This window comes from Setaria viridis, chromosome 2, assembly GCF_005286985.2.
Source record: "Setaria viridis chromosome 2, Setaria_viridis_v4.0, whole genome shotgun sequence".
Classification (NCBI taxonomy): domain Eukaryota; kingdom Viridiplantae; phylum Streptophyta; class Magnoliopsida; order Poales; family Poaceae; genus Setaria; species Setaria viridis.
The window spans coordinates 26,351,254-26,363,901 of record NC_048264.2 but is presented as its reverse complement, the minus strand read 5'-3'; the positions used below and the strand labels follow the sequence as shown (position 1 = coordinate 26,363,901).

The window sequence follows — 12,648 nt, the reverse complement described above, 5'->3', positions numbered from 1 at the left end:
TGGGGCCATGGGGGCACGCAGTATTTGGTTGCTCCGAGTCCGAACTCACTTTGATGTGAGCTATTCAGATTCAGAGGGGTTTATCATCGCTTCAGAATTCAGATGTTATCTGTTATCTCTTGTATATCTGCTTTGTTGAGATGTTTGTTGGATGGGTTCACGTGTAGATGATGCTTAATTGTTTGGAGGCTGTAAAGAAGATGAGTTTTGACTAGGCTATTTCTTCAGCTTAATTAGAACAACAAACTTTGGGGCACCTTTTGTGCTTCAGCATGTGAATATATAGCATGCGGCAAGCAATATCCAGTTCTTCCGGTGCGGCACCATGCAAGCGAACCTTCATTGAACCATATCGGTGTTAGCTGCACTCGGTTTGAGGCATATGGCCTGGCCCGGCCCAAAATGACCTGAATGCAGCATGCTCTATCCTGGCATCACTTGGAATTGAAAAGGATCCTGCATGAGACCGTGACACGAGTCTGGTAGATGATACAGCTAACAAGTTCACACCAAAGTGATTTTAGTGTTTGGCAATGTGGGGTTCATCGTATCAGGTTAGGTGCAGCTCTCTCTTTTCTTTTTTTCTTTTATTTTTTTGATCCTCTATTGAATTAAATACGCAGCACTGCAAAATATGCCGAGCTGCCCTAAATTATAGCATAATAAAACGTATAGCGCTGCTGTTGCATGCCTTGCATCAATTTCGCACCTGCCTTTTCTGGCAGCGGTGTGCTACAACAGATATGGAGACGGTGAATTTCTAAGCCTTTATGAATAAATGGGGAGTTTGGCTAACAAACAGCGGCATCAATACAAGGGAAACGAAAAAAATGTACGCAGCTTCAGACAATCAAACACCAACTGGAAGACCGTTATTTGTATTTGAGATACCTGAAGAGACAGGTATTATTCCAGACGGCAATATACGCTTCACTTCGAAAGTACACGGATATATCAGTGACAGTATATATATAGATCTAGCAAAGTCTGCAACCAAAATCAACTGTATCTTCTTCTCCGACTCCACAGAATATAAGCTAACACAACGAAAAGCGAACAAGACAGACCTTTTCCTCCGGTCTACGTCTCAAAAGCTGACCACGCACTCTGTTCCTTCTCGCCTGCAAAATTGGTCTCCACATCATTCAGGGGCGTGGCAGCAAGTGGAACAGGCCCTCCCCTCAACCCTCTAGTTGCTGGCGCTCGCCGGGAGGTAGTACTGGTAGTAGCCCAGCACAGCGAGGAGGGCGACCAGCACCGCAGCGGCGACTGCAGCAGCCGGGCCGGCCCATGACCAGTAGGACTGTGCCTTCTTCCTCTTCAGGAGAGCCTTTGGTGGCGGGGCCTTGCTCCGGCTGACCACATTCCTGTACCGGGCATTCTCCTTCTGTTCTTTCTTCAATGTGGTCGAAGCTGGGGCTGCTACTTCCTCAGCCTGGGTTTCCGTGGCTTCATCAGACTTGGCGTCTGATTCAGAGGGCTCATCAGTGTCAGCTGCTCCGGATTTCTTCTTGGCTTTCTTCTCCTCTTTCTGAAAGAATTAGTTGAGGCATTGTTACAGTATAGATCGAATGGTTGTGAGAGACAGACAACAAGAAACAGAGATATGTAGTACCTTCAGCTTCTTCTCAGCGTCCTTCTGTGCTCGAGCCGCCGCCTTAGCTGCCTGCTTCTCAGCTTGCCTCTTCTTCCTCTCCAACGCAAGCTTGTTCTTCTCAATCTCCTCCTGCCTCTTGATCTCTTTCAACTTTGCCACATCAGCTGTTGTAGGCTTCGCCTTTTCCTTTGGAGGCTCGACCTCGTAATCATCATCAGCATCCAGAGCAGCTTTTGCCTTGAGCGACTTCACAGGCCCTTTCGAACGGGCTTCAACCTTGGGAGCTTCATCTGCTAGGGGAGCAGGCACTTCCTGGGCTTGTTTTGCAGGTAGTTTTACTGGGATGGGTTCTGGTTCTGCAGCTGGCACTGGCGCCTGTGACTCGATAAATATGGGCTTCTCATCAGGATTCCTCATTCGGCCATCTCGGGTCAGCAATCGGCTGTTGAGGGAAGCAAGAATCCTCTTCTCGTAGTCCTCTCTGAAGGCCTTGCTTTCACACCATTGGGTCATGAATTTATCAACCTATCAGAGTAGCAGGTGTTTAGTACAGACACATGAAGTCAAGCCATTAATATCAATGTTTTTAGAAGCACACCTCAGTCTTGTGGAGCTCTTGCAATTCTGTCAGCATATTCCTTGACGAACAGTCCCTAGCTTTGTTCAAAACCGTGCGACTTTGAAGGAAGGATGCATTCTGGATCAAGTATAGAAGAATATCATTGAATTTTGACCCACACAATCATAAGCCAAAGACAGGATCCCATAAAAAAGCAGAAAACATGTCATGCCACCTCAGGTTATGCAACAGGCAAAAAGTTTCAATACACTCCTACAGGAACAAAATGCCCATCAGCCTAAGGCCCTGCTTGGATGGGCTAGAATTAATTTTTAGCTAGGACTAAAAATTAGCTGGCTAAAAGGTAGGTAGCTAAAAATTAGTCCAACCTGTTTGGATGCATGGACTAAAAATTAGCTGGGTACAAATCAAAGACTATCCTGCCCCTCCTTTTGGAATGGTCCCCCCAGCTATGGATATGGTTGGAGATGGGGTGTTTGGGTCCTTTTCCATCCCTTGTCTACTTTTAGATGCTTTTAGCTACTTTTAGCTGCATTGGAAGAGCTAATGGACTAATTTTTAGTTGGGGTATAGCTAATTTTTAGTCTACCTTTTAGCTCTCCCGTTTGGAGCACCTAGAGCTAATTTTTAGTAGCTAAAAATTAGTTGGGGGTCTCCAAACAGGCCCTAAAACTGTCCTGATAACATCATGGCGTTAAATTACTAGCATTACGCATGGAATTCAACTGGTAGTTAGAATGCACAACAGTCCTTATAACATCATGGCTGTAATACATGAAGGAACAGAGAAAGATCACAAATACATTCAATTAGAAGCTCAGAGAGAGGGTAGCTGATGTGCTACGCACAAGGAAGGATAGATGATGTATCATAACATTACCCATTTATAAGAAGAGAATTGTAAAAGGTATCTAGGTAATGCAGTGTGGTTTCCATCCCAAACTATAGAAAGCCAACATCCAAAGGCCAAAGCAGACAAGAGGAAAAGCAAAACAAAAGAGCAGGCACGCTACTGATCCAACCCAGCCAGCACCTAGGAGGCACACAGCAAAAATAAGATAAACAAAAGCAGCCAACAAGCTGCACAGGCACACAGGGAATATAAACCATCAGGCAACACAAACAAAGGCTGAAGCAGACAGAAGAAATAGGTTTCGCTATTATTAGCCCAAGTATAGCACAGAATAATTTTACAAGGACAGAGAACCTCTGCATGGAGAATTTTGAAGAAATGCTAACTTACTTTTGCATCACGCACTGCTCTCAATTCTTGCAATGATTCATATGCCTTGTCCTTTCTGGCAGTTGCTGCATCTAAATCTTCTTGAAGTGATGCAATCTCAGCATCAACAGCTTTTAGCTCATCTTCCAAGACCTTAATCTTAGATCTGACTGCTTGCCGTTCCTTCTTAATTCCATCAATGCCCTCCCCGATGATCTGAATGTTGACCGATGTTACCTTCTATTTCTTCACGAAATGTATGCAGAAACACAAGATGAATTGCAGTACAACATACTTACTTTGACCTGGTCCTGTATGGCCTCTTTTTCAACCACAGTATCTTGCAGTTTAGCCCGGTTAGCAGCATTAGAGATGACTTTCGATCTAGTTTTTTCAAGGTCCTTAATTTCTTTGACCAGTTGCTTCTCCTCAGCTAAGGATATGCTCTCATGTACCATACGGTCATTCAGCATCTTGATCTACGGAAGAGCAATGGACAACAACATATAATTAAACATCAAACAAGTCGAAGTTGATTTTGCAAAAAGGTTCGAGGCATACCGTTTGTTCAAGCTCTTCGATAGAAGAGCACAAACCTGCACCCTGCGCCCTCATGGCATTGTTTTCCTCACGAAACTTGCCTAAACTATTCCGAAGAGGCTCCATCGCCTTAATCTTCTCATTAACAACTTCATTATATCTTTTGTTCTCCACAGTCAATGGCTTCAGCTCTGTGATAATATTGGAGCGTTTTGCCTGCAAATAAATGGTAAGTTACAAAATGGAATACATGTTGCTTCACTGGGGCTGTCTACTCCCATAAATTTAAACAAGTTACAAGACATGAAACGGATTGCTGATGTGAGTAATGCATCAGCAAGGACGACCCTACTTCAATGAGAACCAGTAAGAACAATACCTTCTTGTTTCTTACTGCATCGATAAGTTTAGAACGAGCTTGGATCTTCTTCTGAAATTCTTTGTCTGCCAGCTCGAGTTTTGCCCTCAGCTTAGGATCCTCAAATGAGCGGACCTTGACAAAGTAGAAGGCATGAGTTTGCTTAGGTTCAGGCCACTCATCCTTCGCATCCTTTGGAGGTGCCAGATCAGCAACATTTGCAGTTGTCTCTGAACCAAAAACAGCTGCCTCCTCACGTTCTTTTGCAGTTGCTTTGCTTTCCTTCTCTTGGAATAGGTTCACTTCTCCATCAGATACTTTGACCTCTGCTGGTGCTGTTTCAGCTCCAACAACCTCCATTCCCATGTCCCTGCAGCTACAGCACAGAAAACTGTTAGTGGGACAGGTTTACAATGAGGTGGAATAAAAAACAAAATCTGAGGAACTTCTTTTCATTGCTTGCAACACATACAGTTAACTGGATCTTTATTGCAAAATTACATAAAGTTTTTCCTCGCTACACAAGAAGTGCAAATGCAAACTAAAAGCTGTTAGCTGGCAAACAAAGTTCAAAGCAAATGTCACAGAACACCTAAAAAACTGGCCAATGCAAAAAGCATGTTCATCAAATCTCCATGAAAAGATCAAATGGAAATTCTGCAAACCAAAGTACAATTAAGGTGCGATGAACAAGGTACGCAGATCACATCACCATCAAATCATCTAAAAGGGAGATATCTCCAACAGTTGAGACACACTGGGCCTTTTAATGTAAATCTATGAAACTGTCCGCACCAACTGTTTCCCCTACCCAAAACTGAATCATCAAACCACTCATCCAATACCCCATCTGAGAAGAATTCTACATTTCTACACCAAAGCCTATTGCGCCTAAGGAGTAGGTTCACCTGGAATTGACTGCAGCTGCAACCCCAAATTTGAATATCTGTCAGAGAGATATGGGAAAGGGATAGAGGTTTTGACATAAAAGGTAGGGTTTCCTTTTGGGGCTTTACAATTTGCTTGTTTGCCTGTCTATTTCTTCTTTCAGCTTCCTAAAATGGAAAGGTGCTCAGACAAAAGTGCAGTGGGGCCAGCGTGCTGATGCAATTTTGGTGCTGGGTCAGCAGGCAGCCAAAAAGGCTTACGGGCACACAATTTGGATGAGGGCATGCAATGATGCTACTCATAACAGTCATAGCTCACAAGTTCCCTGGGCATGGTGGTGACGTGTACAACTGCACACTGAATCACTAGCACACAAAGCCCATGCCAACATGCTATCTGCCTATGACACACAAAAGAGGAACTGCCTGGCATTATCTGATTCTGGCCATCTTTTCTTAGCATAGTTGAGGGCCATGTTACTCTTCATTCTGCAGAAGTTCCACTGGGATCATTTCGTTCTAACACAATAGTGGAAATACAGCAGCTTATGCATGTAGTGGGCTGAAAGCGACCAAAGTGAACTCTGGAAATGTAATCGCAGAAAACAGTTGATCCTGATATGGAAAGGAATTGAAATCACTGCACACCTTCAACTGCAGTTGGTGACAGTATCACCAATAATATGGTAAAACCTATGACTATGGCAGCAGATTCAACACATGAACTGGACCAAAACCTACTAGTCCAATCGAACGGAAAAACTAAGAGCCCGAGTAAGATCACTAGCGGAAGGCGCAAAAAATCATTCCTGCACTGCCAGCGCGCGCAGGATCCGATTTAGAACCCCAGCCACCACACCGCGTCAAATCCAGGCGCGATCCACGAGGCACCGCAGATCACAGATTCACAGCCATACTACATCCGATCGTCTTCCCTCCAGCGGGCAACACCAACCCAATTAGCCCACCGATCCAGATCTACCAGATAACCACTCCCAGTTCCCCCGCGCCCATTTCAACCCACCACGGAACCGATCGCCGCAAATCGCAGCAAAAAAAATTCAAAAAAAATATCATCGCCCCCCAAATCAGAAGGAAACACAACCACACCAGATCATGGGGCGCCTACACCACCCCGCGCTCCTCCGGGGGCCGCAGTCCGGCGGATCAGAGGGAGGGGGAGCAGCTCCGACCCGGCAAACCCGCGAACTAAATCTAGCAACGATAATACAAGGCGGAGGCGTACGACGGCAGGGGGACCGGCGAGCCGGGAAAATTCGACTCACCAGGCGACGGTCGCGCGGAGGCGAAGCGAGGCCGCGCTCGCTCCGATCTGGCGACGGCGGGGGCGGCGGTCGCCAAATCTGGAGGCGCACGCCGGCTCGGGTGATGTGGATTTGGAGGAAGAGAGGGGGCGAGGGGGGGTTTGGGCCGCGTGCCTGCCTACAAGTAGAAGCCAAAGGGTGGCAGGGAGTTATATATGAGGTAGATTTTTTCTTTTCTCCCACTGGATCTGTTTGGTTGCTGCGCTATCGTGTCGCGGGGGCAGGGCAGGCAGAGGAAATTACCGCATGGATCGTTTGGTTTTTCTCTCTCTCCCTCCTGCTCGTCCTCAGAGGGCTGTAACGTTCGTGCGTCATGGACTCATGGGCCCCGGATGTCTGTTTAGATGAATGATGGGCCCAGCTATCCGCTCTCATAAATTGCCCTGTTTTCCCTTTTTTGACCCTCACTCTCAAGGCTTTGAGCAAAATGATTTAGGAGAGAAAAATGTACGGATCCGATCTAAAAATGGGCAAAAATCGTGTGGTTAGTGTTGGATCAAAAGATCCTATTTGTTTGAGCCTTTGCTTTTTGAAAGTTGGCTTTTAGCTTCTCATCGTGGAATGCTAGCTTTCTAAAAGCTAGGGCCTGTTCGCTTCAGCTTATTCAGCTAGGATCCGTTTGGCAACCCAACTTCTCGGAGAACGAGAGTGGCTGACAGCTGGACGAGGACGAGGTGGGGCCAGGTGACGAGCTGGGCTAGGCGCAGGGAGGAGGACGGTGGCCTGATGCGAAGGGAAGGCGGTGGCGGGCAACGAGGACAAGCAAGAGCGGAGGGAGGACGGCGGCGGCTCGATGCGGAGGAAGGGCGGCGGTGGGTGATGAGGACGAGCAGGGGCGGAGGGAGGACGGCGGCAGCCCAATGCGATGCGGAGGGAGGACGGCAGGAGCGAAGGGAGGAAAAAGAAATGTACCAATTCGGAACATTACCGATGGTAGGTGGGTAAATCACGCCAGGAGCTTGCTAAAAGCTCGTTTTTCTAACCTTTCGAGATATTCATTGTACCCTGGAAAGTTAAAGCTTTTGACCCATAAAAAGCTAACTCGAAAGCTTACCGTTTGTTTGGGCTTTCAGCTTCTGAGGATGAGAAGCTGGCTGAAAGTTCAAACGGGCCTAAAATGATGGAAGGAAAGAATACATAGCAATATTGTACATTGCCATCGTGGGGTTAGGCTGGCTTGGGGTCGTGAGTTGTGACAGATAAGGGAGACTGAAAGCTCACGCAGGAATTAGGAAGAACATTGCCATGCCATCATCTCGATCTTGCTGGCGTCATACAGGTCGGCGGCAAGCGTGAGCGCCGAAGCAACCTCCGGTAGCCTATGCTACGTATATGGGCCGCCAAAAATATCCTCAACGGTTTGAAAGAATTCGAGTACGTCTATCCCCTGTCATTTTATGTTTCTTGCTTATGAACAACCACCAAGAAATCATGTCATTTTCCTAGCTAGTGTTTTCATGTGTATTTTTTGTGGTGTTCCACTCAAGAGTTTGAGAATACATGCCACCGTATTTCTATGGGTTTTTTTTTTTCACTGTGCTAAATTAAAGCAACCCTACTTCTTGAACCTCTAGCAATTTCTTAGCCAATTTCACTGATCAGGAGTCATCATCCGGCCATCTCTGCCCAGTTGCCGGTCATTGAGAGAGGAGAGGATCCTGGCCTCGTAGTCCTCTCTGAAAGCCTTGCTGTGGCGCCACTGGGCCATGAACTCGTCAACCTATGCATCAAAGCAGCACATGCTTAGTGCAGATACATATGCGAGCATCACAAAAGATCAAGTCATGAGACCATGAATTGACATTTTCAGGAGCACACCTGAGTCTTGTGGAGCCCTTGCAGTTCTGTCACCATTCCCCTTGAAGCATAATCTCTAGCTTTGTTCAAAACCGTGAGGTTTTGAACGAACGTAGCATTCTAGATGGGTGCAGCAGTGAATCAGTGAATAGCGCAGCACAATTATTATCCTATTAATAACAAGGAGATGACTTAACTCTCTCTGTATTTAATAGAGGAGTATATATAGAATAGAAGTATGTAAAAGAAACAGGGGTTTAGCCCAAGCGCAGCAGACAAACAAGGCGTCTTTTCATGAGGAACTTTCAAGATATGTAAACTTACTTTCACATCGCGCTTTGCTCTCAATTCTTGCAATGGTTCGTATGCCTTGTCTTTTCTAGCTGTAGCTGCATCTAAATCTTCTTGAATTGATGTGATATCAGCGTTAACAACATTTAGCTCATCCTCTAGAACCTTAATCTTAGATCCGATTGCTTGTTGCTCCTTTCTTATTCCATCAATGACCTGAATGTTGATCATGACTACTTTTCCTTTCTTCAGCAAATACGTGTAGAAACAAAAGATGAAGTTGCAGTGCAATATACTTACTTTGACCTTGTCCTGTGTGTCCTCATTTCCATCCACTGTATCTTGGAGTTTAGGTCGATTGGTGGAGAGATAAATGACCTTCGATCTGGCTTTTTCAATGTCCTTAATTTCTTTATACAAACGCTTCTCCTCACGTATAAATATGCACTCGTGAACGATGCGGTCGCTCAACATCTTGATCTATGGAAGAGCAATGGAGAGAAAGCACAATCATATTATGGCAGTGGAAGCTGAGTTGACCAAGGGTTAAGGAATACCGTTTGCTCAAGTTCTTCAACAACAGAGCAGCCCTGTGCCTGCATGGTGTTGTTTCCATTACGAAACTTGCCTAAATGGTTTTGAAGAACCTCCACAACTACATGATACTGTTTGTTCTCAGCATACAGTGACTTCAGCTCTGAGATTATATTGGAGCGCTCCTCCTGCAAATAAAGGACAGGTTGTAAAACATAATATAACATGGTTAAAGCATGCACATCACTTCTTGAGCTGTCTACAACCATCAAGAACATGTTAGGCCAACAATAGAACATACGTCCATTCAAACACGGTAATAGGACATGAACCTCTTGCTGAATAAAAAAAGATGCACCATGCATCAGAAAAAGGAAGAACAATACCTTCTTGGCTCTTGCAACCTCAATAATTTTGTTACGAGCTTCAATCTTCTTCTGGAATTCATTCTCAGCCTCCATGAGTTTTCTTCTAAGATCAGGATCCTTGAATGAGCGAATCTTGACAAAGTAGAAAGCGTTAGTACGTTCAGGCCACTCCTTCACCCTGTCTTGTGGCTCCATTGGTCTCTGAACCAAAAAATTAAAATTCAAAGATAAACCAAAAACCGATACAATAATGACACGTCATTTCACCAACCCAGCAAACAAAGGGTCCAGATCAAATCACATGGACAACCAAAACTAGTTACAGTATAAGTATGATTTGCAGGGAATTTAGATTAAATCACCACCAAAACATCAAAAGGGGATTTATGTGAGACAATTGTGAACTAGGTCATCTAAAGTCAACGCATGTAGATCACATCACCATCAAAGCATCAAAAGGGATGTTATCTCCGTCAATATTGTTTCAAGAGGCTATTTATACGTACACCTACAAGCATACCAACTCTGCTTCTGCCTCTAAATTGAAACAGGCTCATCCTTCATCCAATTGCCCATCTGCGAGAAATTGTAGGGTGAGCCTGCACATCACAAAAATTGGAAACTAAGCACCACATGCAAATGTTCCATCTCTCTTTTTTATCCTAAGAAAGGAAATAGTGGCAGGATTGGTACATCACCTGGGAGTTTTCAGCTACAAAGCCAAATTTGTGGACCTAGGAGATGGGCTACTTTTTTGACTTTGCAATAGAGGGACAGAGGGTAGATGTTTTGATATAAAAAGCAGGGTTTCTTTTTTGTTCTTTGTAGTTTCTCTAGTGTGTGGGACATGGACAGTCAGGAATCTGTCTATTTCTTTATTTCTGCTTCTCGATGGGAAACATAGTTAGCCATAGGGAACTACTCCCTCCGTCCTAAATTATTATTTATTTTAGTTTTTCTAGATACATAGCATTTGACATGCATATATATATAATGTCTAGATACATAGAAAAATTATGTATTTAGAAAAGTCAAACGAATAGTAATTTGGCATGGAGGTATTAGTGACGATGTGCTGATGCAATTTTAGTGCTCGGTTCAATTGTAGCTCTACATGCTAAGCAGTGTGCAGGCACATTGGTTCAAGGAGCAATGCAAGTCAGGAGTCAGAGCTATGAACTAACACCATGAACGGCACTCAACTGGTATGATTCTCACCTGGTACTGAGTATATATCATAAATTCCTAATCGGGGTACAAATACATGGCGATTTTCCCACCTAGTAGTAGTAGTAAGCTAATCCATCTCTAAAGCTCAGTACCATTGCAAAGATCACTAAGTCAGAAAATACAGCTCCCCAAACAAGTGCCATCCTTTGCAATGGATGGTACTTGCCAATTTATAAATCCTTGAATGGCACTGAGCTAATTTCCTCGTTATATATTAAAACGCCGCCAAAGTAAAGGGGGTGTTTGGATCTTGAGCTAAAGTTTAATCCGTGTCACATCGAATATTTGGAGGCTAATTAGGAGGACTAAATATGAGTTAATTATAAAACTAATTACACAGATGGAGGCTAAACGGCGAGACGAATCTATTAAGCCTAATTAATCCATCATTAGTATCTAAACATTCGATGTGGTAGGGACTAAAGTTTAGCCCGGGAATCCAAAGATCCCCTAAGACAACGTGCTAGCAGATACCAGATGCCATTTGGTGGTCTTCAACTGATATATTTTAATTTACTAGGTAAGGTAGATTATGCAAAATAAACCTAATCTAGTTCTCTCAAACTTTATTTTTAAAAAAATAGTTCTCTCAAACAACAGTGGAAACTGCAGTTTATGCGTGCAAATGCAATGAGGGAAAAGGTAACCAACGAGAACCCTGTAACAATCTAATCGCGGAAAACGATGATCTTGCCCTGGGCAGCGCCGCAAACCCACAGCACGCCGCGCCGCATCAAACAGCGACATCCCGGTGTCCGCCTCAGCATGCGCCGGCGCGGCGACGTGACTCGATCGCGATGCCATCGAGGAGGAGTGACGTGGCGAGGGAGGGTCAGACCGGCTCACTCACCTGACGAGGGTCGCGGGGGGACGAAGCGAGGCCGCCGCGCGCGCGCTTTCGCCCCGATCCGGCGGAGAGGCGGCGCGGTTGCCGAATCTCAGGGCGACGCGGCGAGGGTGGGTGGACGGAGATTGATCTGCGCGCGCGTGCTTGATGCAGCAGGGGGCGTTTGGTTCCTTTGCTTATTTTTAAGCAAGTGTCACACCAATATTTAGATACTAATTAGGAGTATTAAACGTAGGCTATTTACAAAACCCATTACGAGGCTAAACAGCGAGACGAACCTATTAAGCCTAATTAATCCATCATTAGCAAATGTTTACTGTAGCAACACATTATCAAATCATGGACTAATTAGGCTTAATAGATTCGTCTCGCCGTTTAGCCTCCACTTATGTAATGGATTTTGTAAATAGTCTACGTTTAATACTCCTAATTAGTATCTAAACATTGATGTGACACTTGCTTAAAAATAAGCAAATGGAACCAAACCAGGCCGCAGTTTCGTGCGCGCCGTGCACGGTTGGCCTCGCCGCGGGAGACAACGTTTCAGCCTTTCGGGCTTCGGGGGTGCTTGATACACCCCTAAACTTTAATACCTATCACATCACATCGAATGTTTGATACTAACTAGGAGTATTAAATATAATCCAATTACAAAACTAATTACACAGATGGAGTCTAATTTACAAGATGAATCTATTAAGCCTAATTAATTCGTGATTTGACAATGTGGTACTACAGTAATCATTTGCTAATGATGGATTAATTAGGTTTAATAGATTCGTCTCGCGAATTAGTATAGGGATTTTGCAGTTAGTTTTATAATTAGCTCATGTTTAGTCCTCCTAATTAGCATCCAAACATCCGACGTGACCTTCCTAAAGTTTAGTACCTCGCATCCAAACACCCCCGCTCTGACGTGAAACCGTTCACTTATACTCTTTTCCAAATTGTAAATTGTAGATTTATTTTAACTTTTAATTTAAAAAGATCAAAATAATTTACAATTTGGAACGGGTGGAGTACTTCTGGTTTTCCAAAAAAATTACTACTGTATAATAAAGTTTATTATATG

General features: G+C 44.4%; 2 protein-coding genes across 4 annotated transcripts; both read right to left on the bottom strand.

Moving 5' to 3' along the window:
- Window positions 1-845: 845 nt before the first annotated feature.
- LOC117843834 (proton pump-interactor BIP103) lies at window positions 846-6,631 on the bottom strand. 2 transcript variants are annotated; one of them, XM_034724554.2, is made up of 8 exons: window positions 6,471-6,631; window positions 4,319-4,673; window positions 3,961-4,155; window positions 3,699-3,878; window positions 3,421-3,615; window positions 2,196-2,294; window positions 1,616-2,122; window positions 846-1,531 (listed from the first exon to the last, which is right to left on the bottom strand). In XM_034724554.2, the coding sequence occupies exons 2-8, from the start codon at window positions 4,661-4,663 to the stop codon at window positions 1,190-1,192; spliced, it is 1,863 nt and encodes a 620-aa protein (XP_034580445.1). In that variant the 5' UTR covers window positions 4,664-4,673; window positions 6,471-6,631; the 3' UTR covers window positions 846-1,189. The 2 variants fall into 2 exon arrangements, with proteins under 2 accessions (XP_034580445.1, XP_034580446.1); XM_034724555.2 differs by having other exon boundaries at window positions 4,319-4,667; window positions 6,471-6,629.
- A 1,242-nt stretch (window positions 6,632-7,873) lies between these two features.
- Window positions 7,874-11,920, bottom strand: LOC117843361 (proton pump-interactor BIP103). 2 transcript variants are annotated; one of them, XM_034723938.2, is made up of 7 exons: window positions 11,580-11,919; window positions 9,518-9,700; window positions 9,155-9,319; window positions 8,898-9,077; window positions 8,631-8,813; window positions 8,328-8,426; window positions 7,874-8,229 (listed from the first exon to the last, which is right to left on the bottom strand). In XM_034723938.2, the coding sequence occupies exons 2-7, from the start codon at window positions 9,692-9,694 to the stop codon at window positions 8,101-8,103; spliced, it is 933 nt and encodes a 310-aa protein (XP_034579829.1). In that variant the 5' UTR covers window positions 9,695-9,700; window positions 11,580-11,919; the 3' UTR covers window positions 7,874-8,100. The 2 variants fall into 2 exon arrangements, 1 of the variants encoding a protein (XP_034579829.1); XR_011897496.1 differs by having other exon boundaries at window positions 8,094-8,229; window positions 8,328-8,476; window positions 11,580-11,920.
- Window positions 11,921-12,648: the final 728 nt, after the last annotated feature.

Excerpts from the sequence above, each read along its gene's own strand:
- LOC117843834 (XM_034724554.2), bottom strand. The coding sequence starts at position 4,663 with ATGGGAATGGAGGTTGTTGGAGCTGAAACAGCACCAGCAGAGGTCAAA. Across the intron at positions 4,156-4,318 it reads ATGCAGTAAGAAACAAGAAG|GCAAAACGCTCCAATATTAT; the intron begins GTATTGTTCTTA and ends ATTTATTTGCAG. Across the intron at positions 2,123-2,195 it reads AAGAGCTCCACAAGACTGAG|GTTGATAAATTCATGACCCA; the intron begins GTGTGCTTCTAA and ends CTACTCTGATAG.
- LOC117843361 (XM_034723938.2), bottom strand. The coding sequence starts at position 9,694 with ATGGAGCCACAAGACAGGGTGAAGGAGTGGCCTGAACGTACTAACGCT. Across the intron at positions 9,078-9,154 it reads TTGAAGAACTTGAGCAAACG|ATCAAGATGTTGAGCGACCG; the intron begins GTATTCCTTAAC and ends GCTCTTCCATAG. Across the intron at positions 8,814-8,897 it reads ACACACAGGACAAGGTCAAA|GTCATTGATGGAATAAGAAA; the intron begins GTAAGTATATTG and ends ATCAACATTCAG.